We start from the raw sequence: 18,819 nt of genomic DNA on the forward strand, positions 1-18,819 counted from the left end.
TAATGCAATGAAGGTTTGCATTTTGTTCTTTTTTTGCTTTGACTTTTAGGTTTCCTGATTCTCTACTTAAAAATGACTTCGAAATTCTTTTCTATCCTTATATAGTAGATGTTGACAGACTGCTAGCAGGAGTTTGGAAGACAATCCGACCTGGAAAGGGCGATCCCAATTCTGTTTATACTGTTCCATTGTCTTTAATTAACTCTTCTGATTACTATATTTAGAGTAGTAAAAGTAGTTCTTTATGAGGTTCAACTCATTTTTCTCCATTCGTCATCCCATTTAAAGACATTGACAGTTATTGCAGTCTTTGTTATAAAGTGATCTTTCAATCTTCTTTTGAGATTAAATGCTCTGACATGGATTGGTCGTTGAGCTTTTTCCCAAAGATTTTAATGCTAGATCAGCAATTCTAACAAAATCTGTCATAATTTTATTGGCAAAAACTTAAAAACTCCAAATACGTTTTAATAGTAGTACCATAGTTGCGGTTTTGTTGTTTGATTGTGCTTCGGAATAGTAAAGAACAAAGAACAATATCCCTCACTTTTCATCATTTTAAGCTATTAACATAATCACTAAACCAGTGAACTCGCAAGGTTTTGGTTTTTTTTTCCTCAATATGTAACCCTTAGACATTCATTAACTGGAGGTGAGACTGTGAGTAGCTACAACTTTTGCTCATCTGCCAACAGATCAGCAGCAGACAGCAGAGTGAAGGGAAGGCCTAAGTGCCTCACAACAAGATTACAAGATAGAATGCCCAGGGCAGCAGGCAGAATGGTTGATATTTCAGTTTTTGCCTGGAGCTGGAGGAATGGAGATTTTTCCATCAGACAAGGCCCAATTGTAACACATGTACAGTAAACAAAAAGAAAATCCCAGGTCCAGTTCCAGGATTGACAGCATTGTGTAGCTCACGACAACTATTGGTATCCCAATATCTCATCAAACTGTCGGTAGCCTATTTTATACCATGCAGGCCCTGAACTTTGATCTCGGCCCTTCCTTTTCGATGAGAAAAATTTATGACCATCTATTTTCTTTACTCTGATACTTTCTCCGAATCAAACAGTCCAATCCTGTCGGCACAAAGTTAAAAATTTGATGCTACTGTTATGGATCCTATGTTCTTGATGGCTCAACTACAATGAATGCAACAGATGAAAGCAATGATTTTCCATGTTCAAAAAGTCAAGACTATGAATGGTGGTCCAGTTAATTTTGGGGAGCCAAATATTGCGTTTAACCACATGGACGTGGCCAAGTTTCTGCTTAGCTGCTTCACCTGCTGCTGTTGCAGCTCAAGTTCGTGTATCTAGGCAAATAAAACTGGCAATGGCAGCGACGTGGTATGGGGGTGGGTCCTGGGCGCTTCCGTACCGCTGCAGCAACCTAACTACAAGGCCGCCGAATCCCTCTGCTGCATTTCAAGAAGGTTGACGACTGCAACGTGCCACAACCCACAAGCTTAGTCTTTGTGCAGATAAGGCTACTGCAAAATGATAAATGTTGACTGAATATAGCTTTGCTCTAGTTTTCCATGGCCCCTGCCATTCACACCAACATGTCAGCAATAGGCCATATCATGATCTGTTTTATATGGGCAAGGTATAAAGAACAACAAAAAAAAAAAAACATATATTCCTCTTTTCAACACTTCGATTTGATGGGCATCTCTATTCTCAGGATTAGCCTTAGGCCATGGACTCGATATATTCCTGTTTCATTTCAACTATAGTTTTTGGATGTGGTTCTATTACAACTAGATTTCCCTGAGCAACTTGTTCAAGCGCCGCAGCAAGCACATGTTCACTTCAACATCATTTATTTTTCTGAAGTTGATATCATTTTTCGAGTTGTCAGAATTTAAACAGTTTAGATTATTTCAAACAAATTATATTACGTGAGTCATATTAATTTTATATTTATATACGATATCAATTTGTATAATAATATTTATATAATCGTTACAGAACAACGAGTTTTATGACATTTCATAAATAAAGATATAACTTTTGACATAGATTAGTATCTGTCACTTGTATCTTTCTTTTCTTTTTTCATGTATATTTTGAAGTTCTATCATTTTCTTGAAAGCAAAAAATAACAGAAAATAGAGTTGTACTTGGGTCCATAGTCCAATTATGGAACAACACAAGGCCCAAAAACTGAGCCCAGGAAATTAATGGCAGGCTAAACCGGCAGCCAGAGTAAATGCAAATCTGGGGTTGTCTCTGCGCTCCCTCAACTCCCAAGGAAAAAGGCTAACCCTTATTATTTTTCAGAAAAATGAACCGTTAAAATTCTGTTCATTATTGTTCTCTAAGGGAATCACGTTACCAAATCATTGTTTTCTTTTATATGAGATCCATTCTTAAAGGTACCCTTTTAGCCCTTTGATTTGATCGTTATTCTGAGAGAGAAAAAGGGGTGCAGGAAGCCTCTGAATTCTCCTTGTAGCTGGTGAGTGTAAAGAAAAACGATCTCTTGCTTTAATTTTTAGGGCCTTAATTTTGTATATAGTATGTGTTAATGACTTTGATTTGCCTTTATCTCAGTCATTACTAATTGGGTTTCTGTTTTACTTGTTTCTGGATCATTTGTCAGTGTCGTTTTCTCAATCACATTTTTTGTTGTTTTTGTTTTGGTTAAAAAAGGATTCTTTTCTATGCCATTGCTAAATTCATCTCGTTAATAACGTAGAGGTCTAGTGATTCTATATGGGATTTAATTATATTATCATTTGGCCTATGTGATGCTTAAGTTGGTGGAATTTTGAACTTGAGTTTACAAGCTTTTAAATTTTGATAATATGGAAATTCAATTTTGTAGCTCTATAGTTAATTGATTTGGCAATTTGAGACTTAGTTAGAATGGTTGGTGATACTCGGTTTTTGTTTTTGATGGCAAGAGTTGAAAAACCGGTTCAATATGTGAACTTGGTCGAGTGACTTGTTCCAGTAGTTGAGTCACCTGCGAATTATAAGATTTGACGGTAGTTTGCTTGGTGATTGAAGTTTATAATGGCATCATTGATGGCAAACTGATTCTGCATATAGTAATAATTTGATCTCACTTTTTTTTTTTTTTTTTTTTTGAAAAGAGAACTGGGGATTTATAAGATTATAGAGGACTCTTCCATATGTGTGATTGAAGTCAAAACATTTACACATTTGATGTTTATTACACAAATTTACTTTCACCTTGTAGCCTATATCAATTGCCTACTGTATTATGTTACAAAATTTACTGTACAAAATTCCTTTATAAAGGGAAGTAGAAAATAATTTTAAAAAAGGGAACTAAAAGAACAAGCTAGTATTATCAGGCTAGGCAGAGCGTACATGTCACTGTGTGGATCTATGGTTGAGCACTTCTCTCCTAGTTAGGCCAACGACTCACTGAACCTATCCTTTCTCCTCTTGAAATGATGAGATAAAATGAACACAATGCAAAATCTTCACCGTGTAATAACAAGCAAGGAATGCCACTAATCCCGCAACGACCGGGGTGGATTTGGAAAATATCTATGAACTATCATGTGAAGTAGCGAAGCTAACACCATCTTTCAGATGGCTGATTGATGCTGACTGATTGATCTCACTTTTTGACAACAGACACTGTACTTTGTTATCAGGAGCATATCTTAATTTCTTAAATCTTTGATTGTCGAAATTGATTTACTTGGCTTTATAATTTATTTTGTGGTCTGGCTTTTTCTAGTTTTTCCAATCAAGGTTTCTTTGTTTCAGTGAAGTTTCATGAGCAGTTTGTGGCAGTAACATTTTTGAATCTGTAATTTTAACTCTTTAAAAGGATCTCCTATAAAGAAATTTAAAGAAAAAAAAAAGACAAAGAAGAAAACCTTTTAAAAACTGAGTTTTCAGCATCTTTAATGATAAAGACAAAGAATAAGACAAAAAACCTTATCAAGAGAGTCCCACATTAAAGGTAAAAGCAAGAGGCTTCGTTTATATATGAAGTTCTATGTTGTTTCTGCAGCTTGGTCCTGAGTTAATGTTCAAAAGAAATATTATTGAGCTATTACATGTTATCTTGTAAAGTCTTGTGCGTAATTCATACATATTGCAATACTATCAAGCATCTTATATTGGTTGCAGATGATCTGTTATGCATGATTAATTTCTTGAAGGTCGTCATGGCTATAAATATGCTGTTGTAAGAGTGTTATCAGTTCTTGGCCTTCCATTTCTGGCATCTTGTTTTTGTTATTTAATGTCTCTTATATTTGTAACTTTAAAGTTTGTACAAAAACCAATGTGATGTTTTACTGGTTAAGAGGAAAATGTGACATAGGAATCTTAAGTGCACTGGTATTTGGGATGAATGCATCAGGCTTCTTACATGAGATGTTTCTATTTCCAACCACAAATTGTATTGAGTCTTGTTTGAGACTTCTAATTTGCATTTATGAGGTTTTCGGTATCCTCTAAAGTAACAACTTGTCAAGAAAATGTATTTTGCACTAATGATCTGACATTTATCTTATGTCCTTGTTTGAGCTTCAAAGGTCTAAGTGGTCAAGGGAGCTTAAGTGGATTTCATGTGTCAGGCAAGGTGGAAACAAGTTCAGAGGAGGGATAAAGGTACCCTCCCTTGCCTTCTAAGGATTCTGTGTATAAGACCTTAATGAGAAGCAGATTAGTTGTTGACTTAATCAGTTAACCATTTTACCTTTTAAAATTCAGGTAAAAATTTGCTTATATTGAACACTTTAGCCTGACACAATTATTTTTCCCTTGACCTTAGCAATTTGTATATTCATTTATGCTGATTGATTATATGTGAGGATCCTCGTCTTCTGACTAGTCATTGGAATCAGTTGCAGCATTTGCTAATGGTTTTAGTTTTTCCCTCTATTTTGTGTTGTCACTGCAGGAAACTTAACCTATTCACTAGGACGAGGATTAGTACTTAACACATAGAAAGTTCAAGATAGATTTACCCAAGTTGCAGAATGCAGAGATTGGAGTAGAAGTTAGTCCTTTTTAATCAATTGACCCAATATTTGCTTCACAAGATAGGTATTTTCTCAGATCCTGTATATAAGCAATTGCTGAGTGGCACTTTTGTACTTTATATACCTTCCCTGCCTTACAAGTTTCCTTTTCTAGCTGCCTTTGTTCTTTTCTTCTTGAAACCTGCTTTTGTTCTTGAATAGGATAAGGTTAGCATTTCTTAGGTGATAATTTGAGTTCCAGAAAAGAACCTGAATGCAGTATGCTATTCATTGTTGTTATGGTTCTATAGAGTGGCAATCCTTGGGAGGTTGGAAAATGGCTTTTGTTTCGGAGGAAGAGAAAACTGAGGATTATCTTTTCAAGATTGTACTCATTGGTGATTCAGCTGTTGGGAAATCAAATTTACTTGCAAGATTTGCTAGGGATGAGTTCTATCCTAATTCAAAGTCAACCATAGGAGTAGAGTTTCAAACCCAGAAGATGGATATTAATGGGAAGGAAATTAAGGCGCAGATCTGGGATACGGCTGGTCAGGAGCGCTTCAGGGCTGTTACATCTGCATATTACCGAGGTGCAGTCGGAGCTCTCCTTGTGTATGACATCAGTAGACGACAGACTTTTGATAGCATTGGTAGATGGCTAAATGAACTTCACAGTAAGAACCATGACGAACTTGTGTTTTCTTGATTTCTTTTATGATGCACTTGGAAATCTTCTCAACGCAAATTTGATTTCTATGATTTATCAAAATTCACCTGTGTTCATAATGGGTTAATGTTATTATGGTTTTAAAGTAACTGTTAGCCATGTTATGGTTAGTAACTATATGGTGTTTCCTTCCATTGCCTTCTTGCCAATATTATAGATTTGTTATTTTTGGCACCTGATGGCTAAGTATGTAGCTGTGATGAACAAAGGATTGACTCGTGCTTGTCATTTGGAACAGCTCACTCTGACATGAATGTAGTCACCATTCTAGTAGGCAACAAGTCAGATCTCAGGGATGCCAGGGAAGTATCCACTGCTGAAGGAAAGGCCCTGGCAGAGGCACAGGGGTTGTTTTTCATGGAGACATCTGCCCTTGATTCCTCTAATGTAGCAGCTGCCTTTCAGACTGTTGTTAAAGAGATCTACAACATATTGAGCCGAAAAGTTATGATATCTCATGAGCTCAAGAAGCAGGATGCTTCATTGAACGGAAAGACTGTGGTGTTACACGGGGATGAGACCCAACAATCTGATACAGGGGCTAAAAAGGGTGGGTGGTGCTGTTCATCCTGACGCCACAGAAAACATAATCCTCTCCTCTGCTTACATTTTCTGGTTCTCCGGCCTGAAGTTTCCACTGGAAGTTCCTGATATTTCTTCTTCATGTGTTCATTTCTTGATGCCGTTAAAATGTCTACTTAAATAACATTGGTTTTTGTTTGTTCATGGTTCATCTTGCGGTGGCTGAAGAAGAGACTTCATGGAGTAACAAATGTAAATGAACTCGAGGGGGATTGAAAGGGAAAAAAAAGAAATCAAATGATATAATTTTTCGAATGCCAGCATATTTCATTTGCTTTGTTTAGTCATTAGTCTACTCAAATGTTGACATGTTGAAGGCTTTGGTTTCTTTGTTTTCTGCCTCCCCGCTGTTTTCCTTAAACCCCAATTTCCTGGAAGTATTTTGTTTTCTTCTGTGATGTAAGGCGACGGTGATTTACATAACATAATCTACTTTTTCTGGGATAATTCAATGATAAATCGAGTCAATTCCCCATAATAATCGTTTTCTCTTCTGGTAAAGATTTTACATCAATCAAATGTCTTAGGTTGTTGATTACCAGCCCAGCAATGTTGCTGCCTGCCTAATCTTCTGCATCAGCTGTAGCAGCAGATAAGACTCTAGGACGGTGGGAGCTAATACCTGAGTTGACACTTACAGCAACAGATTTTAATTCATGAGTTGAAAAGAAACCTAAACCTTGCCTGAATCAAGGGTGCAAACTAGGGAGTTTATGAAAAATAAGAGAAAAAATCTTTAGAAGGAATCAAGCAAAGAAGATACTCAAAATGTAGACCATAATAGAGTCACATTTGTTTGTAAGATTTATGCACTAGTCATGAAAACATTAAATAGAAATCAATATAAAATATCATTGCAGTAACAGGCCATCATAGAATTCCTACAAGAGATTATTGCGAAGAAGAATTCTGAAATTCACCCCTTTGGCAAATTGAGGTCCCTGGGGATAATTCTATGATCAAATGATGTATTCCCCTAAACTCGGCTATGTTTATATTGGTGGCTCAAAAACTCGCCTCCTCAGTAGTCGGACGCCTCAAGAAATATCGCAAACTATTAGCAAGAACCTGCCAGATTTCATATACCAAAAACTCATAAGCACATGTTGGCAACAGCTCATTATGCTTTTAAATGATGCCCACAGCAAGCACCTAGCATGTAGGCCCCACCCAAATGACTGATATATACAAATAAGCCCTCCAAAATTTGTGGTGACTTTTATATTCTTTAGAAAATCAAAGGATCTCTACCATGTGCAATTTGGGGTAGCATGTGGACTAGGAATTATTGAAGTTTTAAGTCAGAATGGAACTGGTTTCACATAGGCCAGATTTAGGGATATTGTGCTTTTTACCTGCTGCAGAGGCTTGATGATGGCTTTGCTCTTATAGCTGACGTGAAACTTTGCCTTTGCCAACAACCCCTAGGTTGCAAAGGTAGAAAAATTTAATACCACTGGGCGAATACCAATCCTTCAAGAGGGAAAAAGAAACTGAATAGATAATCCTAGTTCTAGATGAATGAAAGAGAATAACTGATCACCTCAGTGTCAAACTCCCCAGATTCAACTGCAATGTTGATGTCAGTAATAATTTTTACAAGATCCACCAACAACCCTGGTCGATCAGCTGTTTCGACATATAGCAAGCTGAACCAAAATTCTTTTAGAAAATAAAATCATATGGAAATGAAGAATAACAAAAGTCAAAGCATATCATCCCTTTCATTTATATTAAACAAGGATCATCACGCATAGGTGGCAGAAAATTTTAAAGATGGGGTCATAGGCTATAGTCTTAAGCTATCAAAATCGCAAGGGCATGGATTGTATTGTATAAGGCTATAAGCCCCAGCATGTAGAGAGAGACCCAAGCATCCATTACCTACGGTCAGGACCATCATCATTGACGCTTATGTGGGTTGCAATATCCACATCAACCTGAGGAATTCCAGCAGAGCAAAATTTAAACCAAGATTGATGTGGGATGTCATGCTCAGCTCAATGATTGATGGACAATTTGTAACAATTATAATCACTTGCATCAATCTCACTAGCAAGTATGAAAAATATCCATTGGAATTACAACAAATGTCAATATAACAGTCTTCTTGTGACTGCTTAAAGCTTGTATCAACAAACATTCAAGATAGGAAAATGCCTGAACTCAGTGGGTGAGAAGAAAAGATAAACTGTGTAAGAGGAATACCTTTTCTTTTGGTGGCTCAACACCAAAAGCAGCACCCATTGCTAACTGAGAACTTGATTCCTGACCACCAATTAACATGTCAATAGGCTTTTACTAGGAGATTCCTCATCAAGAATAAAGAAACGAAGAGGTGATTACTGGATGATACTCAAGTAAGTTGTTTATAATCGTCAAACGAATTGCCTCAAGTAGTTCTGGTTCTTCTACTTTCCTTCCAGTACTCCTACAGAAAAGCACCACCACTAAATTAGTAAAATTGAACTTAAGATAGCTGTTAGAACAACTGATACATAATATTCAATTTTCATCTGAGTGTCTTTTATTAGCTGCAATTTAATTCCAAAGTTGGACTTATCGCATCTGAGTGAGTTTTTACTTCATGAATCAGAGAAAGAGATTCTTCTGAATGGGGGAAAAATTCATTCCCCTCCCTTTTATGAAATTCTTCTGAATGATTTAAAAAAAAAAAAAAATCAGAGAAAGAGATTCTAATTGCTTTGCCACAATAAAAAGCTTTTAATTCAAGGAAATGAAGAGCTACACCCCTGCCCAATCATTCAATCATAATGGTGATCTACACTTTTGGATATTCAAAACCTATTGACTATACCCTCTTGCACTCCTTGACAGATACAATGTGTTACACTTATCATACAATTTTCACATTTGAGTTATTAGGAGTACATACAGATACATCTTTAATCACTTTCAGATGCTTCTAAAGGGATATGGGGTACTTCCCAATCTCACTTCAAAATAATACCGTCCAAAAATTATATTAAGTACTTATCATTTTCGTAAAAAGGTAATTAATGACAATTGACTTATGCTGAATTATAGGAGTATTAACCACAAACAAGTCGAAAATTACACTCATTAACTGCAGCTAGTTAAATGTTACAGAAAGTGTAAACTGCTAGGAAAGTTTGACGAGTTATTACCAAGAACCATTCAAATGCAAGTTGAAAACAACTTAAAAGTCATACAACTTACGCCTTAGTGATGGCAAACGTGTTGTGCTTCCCAGATGAATCCAGATATACGTTTGCTTTAACAACATTCAACCCAAGATTTTTAAGTGCATTCATCTGCAATTCATTCAATAACAGTTAGGTTACACACCAAAAATTCTTATCATACAAAATTGGGAATTCAAAATTTCATATGAAAAGCAAAATATAGATTTATTTAAAGCAGTAAGTAAATGGCTTTATACAGTATCAAGAAGAGCGCCAAGGCGATCGCCAAAGGTTACTTCCACTAAAGTGACGTCTGGATCAGAGTCTTGGTCAATTATAACTTTGGGGGTCGGAACTGTATCAGTGTCGCCGAAACTTCCATCATTCTTCAAACAAACAACCATAAGAGATGGAACTTTAGCCAGTTAATATGTAATTAACAATCAACCAAATATATTACTGCTCATCTTCCATACCTCTACAGCTGTGGCCGATGGTGTGGCTGGTGGAGTAATTCCCATCGTTGAAGATGACAAACTGACACTGTTATGATTAAAACTCAAGGTAATGTAGCTTAGAAAGAGACTAGGCATCAAGATTCAATTAAACCATTATACAAGTTAAGTGCTAGCAAGTGCAAATCCAGTTGAAGAGTCGCAGTAGCAATTGGAGAAACATTTAGCAGGAGACAAATAGCTGCAATGTGCTTTTATCTATTGGCATAAATGAAATAGACAAGCTAATTAAACTGGTATAAGCAATATATCTGATTCAGTTCCTTACAAAGTCACTCGTTTGTTCTACTTGGAGATACCCTCAAGATGCATAAAAAATCGAGAAAAAGGAGCTAATTACACATATTCAGTTGAAATTAACTACATGATTGAATGAATTTATCCCGGAGATTTACAAATGCATTCAAGCTTTTTACTTCAAGCAGCATAAAAATCGTCCAAAAGAGTTTCTAAATAAAAAATTTCAGCACCCAGAAAAAGAAGTATCCAAATATAAAAAAGACAGAAAATAAACAAAATTTTAGAAAGGAATTCGATTAAAAAAAGATACCTTCTTTTCCCAAGATCGTTGGGTGGTCTGCTGACAAAGACAGCACGCCAAGAATGGTTTTTGAGTTCAAAGACAGGAATTTTATTAGTGTTGCTGCTAAAGTACACTAAACAATTAGCAGCAGAAGCCATAGCCACGGCCATTCCAACAAAAGATAAAAGAAGGACCTGCTGCTGTAGCTACAGGAAAGAAGCAAAAGGAAGAGATAGAGTGATCAGAAAGAATCAGCAAAACGAAAGAAGAATGTGACAAGTTTCGAGAAATGAGAGTGGGCTCTCGTTTTATCCGCCATGAGATAGAGAAAGGGAACTCTTTCTCTTCCTTTCTTTTTCGAATTGGTTACAACCCAATCCTTTTTCCATCCTGCATATTATCTCCAACGTTAAAACGGACGTTTCTCTTGTCCGCAAGATTTACAAAGGCGTGTTTGTTTCCGACATTACTAAGATGATTCGGATGCAGCTATTTCGCATCAATGGTGGATTATCCCGTGACTAGTTTCTGTTTCGTGAATAATCTTTTTCTTGTAATTTTCAGGGTGAAAATCTATGGTGATATCCAAACATGCCCTTAAATGTTGCGGAAGCGACAATACAAATTTTAAAGCCTGTAATGATCCAACTGCTCATTTCCACGTTAGCACGCAACCATCCCATACAATGGCGAAAGTACCCTTTGTCTTTTCCAAACGACACGCGGCGCTATCTCGATCGTTCCTGTCCGAATGGACTTTTTTGGTCGGAGAACCCGAGTGGAACTCGGTCCCGAAACTTTTGTCAAAACGCAACGTGAATAAATTGGATTTTCCACCGATTTCAAGAACCGAATGAAGAAAGTCAGGTTGATCGGTTGATTGCAGACCAGGGAATCAATCGATCGAAGAGAAGAACAGAAAGAGAATCGAAGGAATCGGGAAGGATCGGAGGGATGGGGAGGCTGTTCATAGAGACGCTGAGTGGGGCGAGGATCTTCAAGTGCAAATGTTGTAAGGTGGACTCGGCCTCCCACGACGACATCGTTTCAAAGGACTTTCAGGGTCGTTTTGGGCGTGCTTATCTCTTCCGCAATGCGTAACCTTGTTTTGTTTGTTTTTTTACGCTTACCAACCTCTTTTTCCAAGTTCATTGCTTTTTACACGTGATGGGAATTGATACAGTTGTATCCCTGGCAGGGTAAATATTATCCTGGGGCCGACGGAAGAGCGAATGTTGTCGAGCGGATTGCACACAGTCAACGACATTTACTGTAGCTCTTGCCAGCAAATTCTGGGTTGGAAATATGTAAGCTTTTTCAGTTGTCCAATGCAATACAGTTTTCGTTTTTTGTATTTTCTTTCAAGATTTCAACTGGAAAATATCAAAAGGAATTGAATTTGAACTGGTATTCCAGTATGCCAAGTGCACTCCCATGTTTATCTTCAGCTTTTGATTGCGTGGGAAGCTTCTAATCGTGGCTGATTCAACAGCATCTCATCAAAATAGGTTCTTTTAAGATTCAAATACGGCAAAGGGTAGTAGTTTTTATTGTCTCATGTGACAAATTCAAAAGCCTTAAACTTTGATGAACTTTAGAAACAGGCAAGAATTTAAGTGATTGGTTTGCTTATCAAGGATTTGGTGAAGAAGGAAGGAGGGATTTCATCTTGGCCTCATTTAGTCTATATATATATATATAAGTTGTGCTATCTGTAATGTGTAGATTGTCTTTCTTGGTGAAAATTTATGGTATGAACTTCAAAGTGCAATGTTTGCAGGAGAAGGCTTATGAGGAGAGCCAAAAGTATAAAGAAGGAATGTTCATTCTTGAAAAGGAACGGATGTTCAAGGAGGGCTGGTGATAATGCCCTTGGAACAACAACAAGAAGAAGATATTTCAGATTGTCTTAGTAGATGTACTCTCGTTGATGGTGAAGGTTATCATGCTTGCAGCTCATGTTACCACTCAACTGAAGATCATCTTTTGAATTTCTTTTTTTGATACCATCATTTTACTTATACAATGTCTTACTATGCTAGTTTTCGTGCATTGTGTTTGCTGACATCATTGAGTTCTTGGTTGTGTTGTTCTTTTTCTCTTTTTGCTTGGAAAATGTTTTGGTAGTAAAGCTTTTGACAACATAGATTGAATGAACTCTTTACACTAAACAGTTTCTCCTCTGAATTATTTGTGCCTGTTGTGAGCATATGTAGGAAAGTGCAACTGAGGAGTAAGAGAGGTGAAATGTAAATGAAGGTAAAATATTTAGTCCATTAGATTTGGTCACAAGGTGGAAACTGGAAAGCAGTAGCTCTCTTTATGTTAAAGGAAGAATGGTTGTGAACCGTTGCAGAGCTATCCCAACAAACAAAGAGAATTAATGGCCAGTTCCCAGAAAGAAAGGACCACTCGGTGATAAAATCCCTAATCTTGGGAGTTGAAGGTGGTGCAGCCATGAAAGGGACTATAAGAGATAAAAGAATGACCACACATTCAGGGAATTAAGATGACTCACCAGGTGCACTTGGTGATATACTCATGACTGATTCAGATCAAGTCGTGACTCCAGTGGCTGCACCTTGGTTTATATCTTCTTCTTTTCCCCCTCAAAAAAAGCTAGAATGATGTCCTAAAAGCAAAAGACTTACGTTGTACTCTGGCATGATGGGGGCCATAAATCAAGTAGGAAAGGCCCAATCCTAATTACAGATCAACAAGATCTTGCCCCCTGGCTCTTCAGGCTGGCAGCACTCTTTTGGAAAATGGGAACAGATAGTTCCTTATCTTCATGTGAAAGAAGCATTGGGCTATGCCTTGACCACTAGTTTTTGTCGAAATTTCGAACACCACAGGGAATGGCAATCATGACTGAAGAAAGAAATTACACTAACAATAAATCACATTTTGTAGCACCTTATTCGAGGGGAACCCGAAAGAGAGTATCCCTCCAGAGTTTTCACAATGTAAATACAAACCAAACATCTCATTACAATCTACAAAATACAAGAGCCCAGCAGCTTCACTGGATATAACAGCAGAAAATCGAACAACTCTAATGCAAAAGAAGAGAAAAAAAAAAGAAAAAAGAAAAAAAGTCTGCTCTTATATGTATCGTCTCTGTCACCAAGAGATGCATGATACAATAATCTGCGTATACCCACAATCTGATTTTACATCTTAATCAATCCCGGTAAAGAAAACCTGTATTGAGAAGGAAAAAACTGCAAGCTCAAACGTTACATGAATTCTTTTTAACTGATCTCTATAACAAGTTCATCAAAACAGGTGAACCAAATTAGCTCTACTCATATTTTCATATAAAACTGAAATATCTCACTGAGGAAAATGTAGAAATCAAGTCATTCACCCGCTTCACCAGACAAATTTCCTACAATTATGTTTTTGACATCATATCATCACAACTCCTATGCAGCAATCCCTGGAAAAGATGATGACCAAGAGAAAATGAGCACGACCGATATCAACTAATAACTGAAAAATAGGGTGTGTTCGTTACTAACTATGTATGTTGACATTTATTCTTGGAGGGAAGGGATCTACAGATATCAAGTTAGATGTATTACCTGGTCTACAGAGTAATGTTTTACTCAATTTACTAGGTAGTGTTGCAGTCTAACATGCATGGAAAACAAGGGATATATGTAACTAGTACACAAAATTTATGAAAGGGCATGTACTATTAACTTGCAACTATATACATTGCAAAGGCAAGTTTTTACTGGAAATTAAATGTTTTTGGCCCAAAACTAGTGCACATTCTGTCTGTTGATGCTTATTCTTTATCATGAAAGATGCCAAGCTGTTAATAGGTGCAAGAACATGGCAAGATAAATAAAGGAGAATAAAGAAAAGTAAAACGGCAAAGCAATGAAGTCATACCTCTATTTGCCTGCCTATTGGTAACACTATAACCACCAATGTAATCAGCAGAGTTATTAGTCATAACATCTGAACTTGCATCTCCCAGCCCAAAACCAAAAGAACTAGACCGCTCTAGGTCTGAGGGTGAAGATCGCCAAGTGGAATCCCCATAAAATGAACCATTTTCATAAATATTGGCATAAGCCCCGTCATAACCACCATTTGAAGCACCATGGGTTGATAACTGAGCAACATTGCTGTTTCTTCCATAGCCTATCCCTCCTGATCCAACACCAAAATCTCCACTTCCATATCTAAGATTGCCACCATTATAAGCAGAAGCAGCACCTCCACCTTGACCTAAACTAGGAGAGGAATCCCAAAGTGCACCTATGCTGCCAAAAGAACTCACTCCTGAATTCCCACTTCCAGAGCCCACAATGGCACTAGAGGTTGTGGAGTTAGTAGCATAGTTAAAACTTCCATTTCCCCACATATTTCGACCTGCTGAGTTTAAGATAGAACTATTTCCTCCACTGCCCCCACCATATCCAAAGGGGCTACCAAACCTGTTTGAATTTCCATTAAATGAAGTGTACAATCCCCGTCCATAGCTGAGGTTAGAACCAAGGTTTGAGCTTCCTCCGTAGCTTGGACTCAAATTTGACTCAAAATTCAGTCCCATCCCATAACCAGGACTCAATGGAGGAAATCCACTCCGACCAGCAGTAACTGGACTAAATCTACCTTCCATTCTAAAACCATAACCTCCAACTGAACTAGTATTATAACCCTGCATGTAGCCATTAAGGAAGCTATTGACTCTACTCAGACCAAAGTTATACCCACCTAACTGGTTCCGACTTGGCCCCGGAGATGATTCTTTGGGGACAGCCCGCTTGACCTCAACCATTTTTCCATTGAGTTCATGAAATGTTCTCTGCAAGACTTTATCGACAGCTTCCTCTGAATCATAAGTAATGAATCCAAAACCTCGTGGCCTCTGAGTGTTGTGATCATACATCACAACAACATCTGTAATTGTACCAAACTGATCAAAGTACCTCTTAAAGTCACTCTCAGTGACTGTGGATGCTAAGCCTCCTACAAATATCTTTTTTGTGCGAGCAGGACCAGGTGATCCATGAATGCTAACATTGCTCTTGTTTAGTATGTTCTGGTCATCCCTAGGAACTGCCTTCTTTGCCTCAACCTGAAACAGTGAACCAGAACATAGAAAAGTTTAACATAGTTTCAGTTTGACAACATAAATCCTAGTTTCTCAAGCGCACAACTCTTTGAAGCTTAATGTAGACAGGCACCACCTAAAGCTATTTAACTTTCCCAAATTTTGTATTATGGATCCTGGAAACTTATACTCTTTGACAATTGAGGAAATAAGAAAAAGATGTAAAACCTATTACTTCCCCATGATACCAATTGTAATTTTGCACTGCTGTAGATTCTTAAGTTGCAAAGCCATCATCTCTCGGATGGTAAATAATTACGGATGGTCCTTTAACAATTAGCAAATTGTGCCTTCTGAATGCATTGACTCATCTCAATGCAATTGTAACAAGAAAATGCATGTTATTTCTTCGCATCAATCCCTCTCTTCAAAAACAAGCATTCGGTCTTTGTAAAATTCTTTCTACAACTAAAAGTAATATCCTGCTGGTGATTAAAGCGGTTGACATTGATAATGTTCAGTATCTATCACCTTCTTTTGCCCTCAAAATGAAAATACATATTCCCAGAGTAGTTCTCACTCAATAGCAACATGTTTCCAAGCAAACCTCACAATGTACAAAATATGCTCCAAAATAGAAACTTAAGCTGAAATGATCTTTAATAAAACTAATACACCCTTTAAAAAACTCATTTTGTAAGTCCTGTTTTAATCAAATAATTAACCAATCATGATTTAAAAAAAAAAAAAGAAAAAAGATAATATTAATGGTCGTCAACCTGCATCAGGACAAGAAACTTGCTAATTCTAAACCTTTGAATTGTATGTTATAATTCATGACACAAAGCAAACCAATAAAATAGTATCTATCAGAATTCATCATGTTATTAGAGAGTTCAAAGAGCAGAAACCTACAGTTCTACCATCTATCATGTGCTTTTCCATAACAACTCTTTCTGCAATAGCCGGGTCAGCAAAAACAACAAACCCGAATCCGCGAGCACGACCAGTAGCCCGATCCCTCATTATCACAGCTTCCACAACATCCCCAAAAGCTTGAAAATACTCTCGAAGACGGTCCTCATTTGTGTCCCAAGAAATCCCACCAATGAATAGCTTCCCAAGCTCCATTTCCATTCTGAACAACAATATCCAATAATCTGGTTCAATGGAATCCCAAGCAATCAAAAACAAAACGAATAAACAATCGCATCATCACCTTGTCTCAAAGAAAAATAAGAATCAAGTCTTCTTCTAGACCAATCAAATTAAATTCAAGTAGAGAAGAAAGCAAACATCGGATCTAGAAGTCGAGGCATAATTATATGTAAATACCACCAGATATGATTGAGGCTTCGCTTTCGTAAATTTTAAGGCAATACAGAATTCAACAGCATGTCTTAAAAAACAATCCACCATAAAACATCGTAATGTAGATTAACCAAAGAAAGCTGTACCTTGCCAGAATACAGAAATCAAGCAAAGCTTGGTTATTTATATCAAAATAAAAACGACCGGGTGTTGTTGGATTCAATCGAAAAGCATGAGACCAATCACCGATCGATTACCAACAAACCAACAATCCAGGATTCCTAAAAACCAAAGCAAAAAAGGATCCAACTTTGATGAGAAATGAATGAAAGATCCAATACCCAGAAATCATTTACAGCAAAATAATGAAGAACACAAAAGAAAAACAAGCTTTGCTGGTTTCTTTTTTCCTTTTTGAAGGGACAATGATATTAACCATACCAGGGAGAAAAAACCCAGATGAGAAAGTAAGAGAATCTAAGATCTGAGAGGAAGCATAATAAGAAGAGAGGGCTTAAAGGCCCTCCTTTTCCTCTCTCTTTTTTCTTTGTTTTTCTTCCAATTACTGTTTTTGATATCAATGGGTTGTACAAATATATTTATATGTGTAAAATGAATGGATTTTATGTATCAAACAGAGACGCAGGGAGATGTGTGAGAGAAAATGGATTTGGATCAAAAATGGATATAAAAAAAAAAATTGTATTTTTTGTATTTATATATTTTTAGACGAGGGAGAGAGAGAGAGCGTATAAAGGAGAGAGGGCGAGAGAGAGAGAGAGAGAGAGCCTTGGCTACCCTCTCGTGTAAGAAAGTTACAAAGGAGACGATGGGAAGATGGTGACTTTCCAAAGTTTGAGTTTTGATTTAAATTCCCATAATAACATATACCAAACCCAAACCCCAAAAAAGTTTGATTATTTCATTTCCATCCCTTTATTTACTACTATTTCCTCCTCCTTACCATTCATCACACACCATTCTGCAATTACACTCCTGTTCTTACCATTCACTACAACCCAAAATATTTCTCTCTTATTCAACAAATAAATAAATAAAAAGGTTGTTTTTCTTTTCACTTTGGCTTTTAGTGTGCTGTTTGAGCTTGGAGGCTAACAGATTAGGTGGTCCATACATTAATATGGTCCATTGATTTAATAAGGTTTTTTGTGTTAATAGTTTCAATATATAGATTCTTCCTATGTTGTTAAATTATGAAGTAAATTTTGTTTTTTCACTTTTCCATGTATGCATTGTTATCAGTTGATGGATACAATAACTTTAATTTTGTTTGAAAATTCAAAGAAAAATGAAAATTCACATGGGTTGGTAGAATTAAAGTCTTTTTCTCCTATTATACAAGTAATGATTCACACCTTAATATCTAGTCAATTCAGAATCATGAAAATCAAACAAAAAGAAAATAGAGAGAGAGAGAGAGAGAGGGAATTTTTCTTTTTTAAGTTTAATGGTAGATTTCTTAATTTTTTTTCTGAGTGCATGTAAGTTATATTTGACTCGAATTTTATCTATTTTGTTTAAATTAAGTTATATTTTATATATTTTCTAACACAAGACTACAAATTGAGTTTGCTTCACCAAGAGGCAAAGGATGAACTGTTTTCCTCTTACCAAATACTGAATAAAAACTGCTAAAGATTTATGGTACATTTAAAGAAATAAGGAAAGTTGAGAGGTGAAAATGGGAAATAAAAGAAAATCCCATAGGTATTTAATTTTGTGGATCACCAAAAACAATATGTTGGGCAACAGATAAGATTGGTGATTACAACAATAGCTTTGCAACCCAACATTCATTATTATTATTATTACCATTAAAAAAATGGATGAAGAAAAGAATTAAGAGGTGGGGGAGAGAAGTGTGAAAGACAGAAGGGATTGCTTGGGCATCCGAAGAAGGCAGGCAGGCAGGCAGGCAGGCAGGTTAGGAGGT

At 36.7% G+C, this 18,819-nt stretch overlaps 4 protein-coding genes across 10 annotated transcripts; 2 read left to right on the top strand and 2 right to left on the bottom strand.

The window, feature by feature from the left end:
• Nucleotides 1-2,224: 2,224 nt before the first annotated feature.
• RABA5A (RAB GTPase homolog A5A) lies at nt 2,225-6,538 on the top strand. Of its 5 annotated transcripts, none has more exons than XM_018123118.2 (5): nt 2,225-2,466; nt 4,527-4,610; nt 4,903-5,048; nt 5,186-5,640; nt 5,932-6,538. In XM_018123118.2, exons 4-5 carry the CDS (start codon nt 5,238-5,240, stop codon nt 6,264-6,266), a joined length of 738 nt encoding a protein of 245 aa, XP_017978607.1. In that variant the 5' UTR covers nt 2,225-2,466; nt 4,527-4,610; nt 4,903-5,048; nt 5,186-5,237; the 3' UTR covers nt 6,267-6,538. The 5 variants fall into 5 exon arrangements, with proteins under 5 accessions (XP_017978607.1, XP_088663354.1, XP_017978606.1 ...); XM_088807228.1 differs by having other exon boundaries at nt 4,535-4,712; XM_018123117.2 differs by having other exon boundaries at nt 4,535-4,610.
• Nucleotides 6,539-7,046: 508 nt separating this feature from the next.
• On the bottom strand, nt 7,047-10,854 carry ACR11 (uridylyltransferase-like protein). 2 transcript variants are annotated; one of them, XM_018123116.2, is made up of 10 exons: nt 10,508-10,854; nt 9,919-9,985; nt 9,700-9,828; nt 9,477-9,571; nt 8,622-8,706; nt 8,484-8,543; nt 8,160-8,215; nt 7,819-7,924; nt 7,631-7,748; nt 7,047-7,343 (listed from the first exon to the last, which is right to left on the bottom strand). In XM_018123116.2, exons 1-9 carry the CDS (start codon nt 10,648-10,650, stop codon nt 7,662-7,664), a joined length of 828 nt encoding a protein of 275 aa, XP_017978605.2. In that variant the 5' UTR covers nt 10,651-10,854; the 3' UTR covers nt 7,047-7,343; nt 7,631-7,661. The 2 variants fall into 2 exon arrangements, with proteins under 2 accessions (XP_017978605.2, XP_007026289.1); XM_007026227.3 differs by having other exon boundaries at nt 7,631-7,699; nt 10,508-10,850.
• Nucleotides 10,855-11,230: 376 nt separating this feature from the next.
• On the top strand, nt 11,231-12,651 carry LOC18597295 (putative yippee-like protein Os10g0369500). The gene is made up of 3 exons (XM_018123122.2): nt 11,231-11,577; nt 11,679-11,787; nt 12,261-12,651. Exons 1-3 carry the CDS (start codon nt 11,435-11,437, stop codon nt 12,342-12,344), a joined length of 336 nt encoding a protein of 111 aa, XP_017978611.1. The 5' UTR covers nt 11,231-11,434; the 3' UTR covers nt 12,345-12,651.
• A 713-nt stretch (nt 12,652-13,364) lies between these two features.
• Nucleotides 13,365-17,707, bottom strand: LOC18597296 (RNA-binding (RRM/RBD/RNP motifs) family protein). 2 transcript variants are annotated; one of them, XM_018123113.2, is made up of 5 exons: nt 17,307-17,707; nt 17,012-17,146; nt 16,470-16,692; nt 14,384-15,578; nt 13,365-13,922 (listed from the first exon to the last, which is right to left on the bottom strand). In XM_018123113.2, the coding sequence occupies exons 3-5, from the start codon at nt 16,689-16,691 to the stop codon at nt 13,909-13,911; spliced, it is 1,431 nt and encodes a 476-aa protein (XP_017978602.1). In that variant the 5' UTR covers nt 16,692; nt 17,012-17,146; nt 17,307-17,707; the 3' UTR covers nt 13,365-13,908. The 2 variants fall into 2 exon arrangements, with proteins under 2 accessions (XP_017978602.1, XP_017978604.1); XM_018123115.2 differs by having other exon boundaries at nt 16,470-16,714.
• Between the last annotated feature and the right edge of the window lie 1,112 nt (nt 17,708-18,819).

Source organism: Theobroma cacao, chromosome 6 (genome assembly GCF_053813885.1).
Source record: "Theobroma cacao isolate CCN51 chromosome 6, ASM5381388v1, whole genome shotgun sequence".
In the NCBI taxonomy this organism is placed as follows: domain Eukaryota; kingdom Viridiplantae; phylum Streptophyta; class Magnoliopsida; order Malvales; family Malvaceae; genus Theobroma; species Theobroma cacao.

Bases quoted from the DNA above. Each gene is read 5' to 3' on its own strand.
- ACR11 (XM_007026227.3), bottom strand. From the start codon at position 10,650: ATGGCCGTGGCTATGGCTTCTGCTGCTAATTGTTTAGTGTACTTTAGC. The intron at 8,707-9,476 runs GTAAGTTGTATG...GCTTTTCTGTAG, and splicing joins ACGTTTGCCATCACTAAGGC to GAGTACTGGAAGGAAAGTAG. The intron at 7,344-7,630 runs GTAAAAAGCACA...GAAATCTGGCAG, and splicing joins TCATCAAGCCTCTGCAGCAG to GTTCTTGCTAATAGTTTGCG.
- LOC18597296 (XM_018123113.2), bottom strand. From the start codon at position 16,691: ATGGAAATGGAGCTTGGGAAGCTATTCATTGGTGGGATTTCTTGGGAC. The intron at 15,579-16,469 runs GTAGGTTTCTGC...TCACTGTTTCAG, and splicing joins ACATGATAGATGGTAGAACT to GTTGAGGCAAAGAAGGCAGT.
- RABA5A (XM_018123118.2), top strand. From the start codon at position 5,238: ATGCAGTATGCTATTCATTGTTGTTATGGTTCTATAGAGTGGCAATCC. The intron at 5,641-5,931 runs GTAAGAACCATG...CATTTGGAACAG, and splicing joins ATGGCTAAATGAACTTCACA to CTCACTCTGACATGAATGTA.
- LOC18597295 (XM_018123122.2), top strand. From the start codon at position 11,435: ATGGGGAGGCTGTTCATAGAGACGCTGAGTGGGGCGAGGATCTTCAAG. The intron at 11,578-11,678 runs GTAACCTTGTTT...TATCCCTGGCAG, and splicing joins GCTTATCTCTTCCGCAATGC to GGTAAATATTATCCTGGGGC. The intron at 11,788-12,260 runs GTAAGCTTTTTC...CAATGTTTGCAG, and splicing joins AAATTCTGGGTTGGAAATAT to GAGAAGGCTTATGAGGAGAG.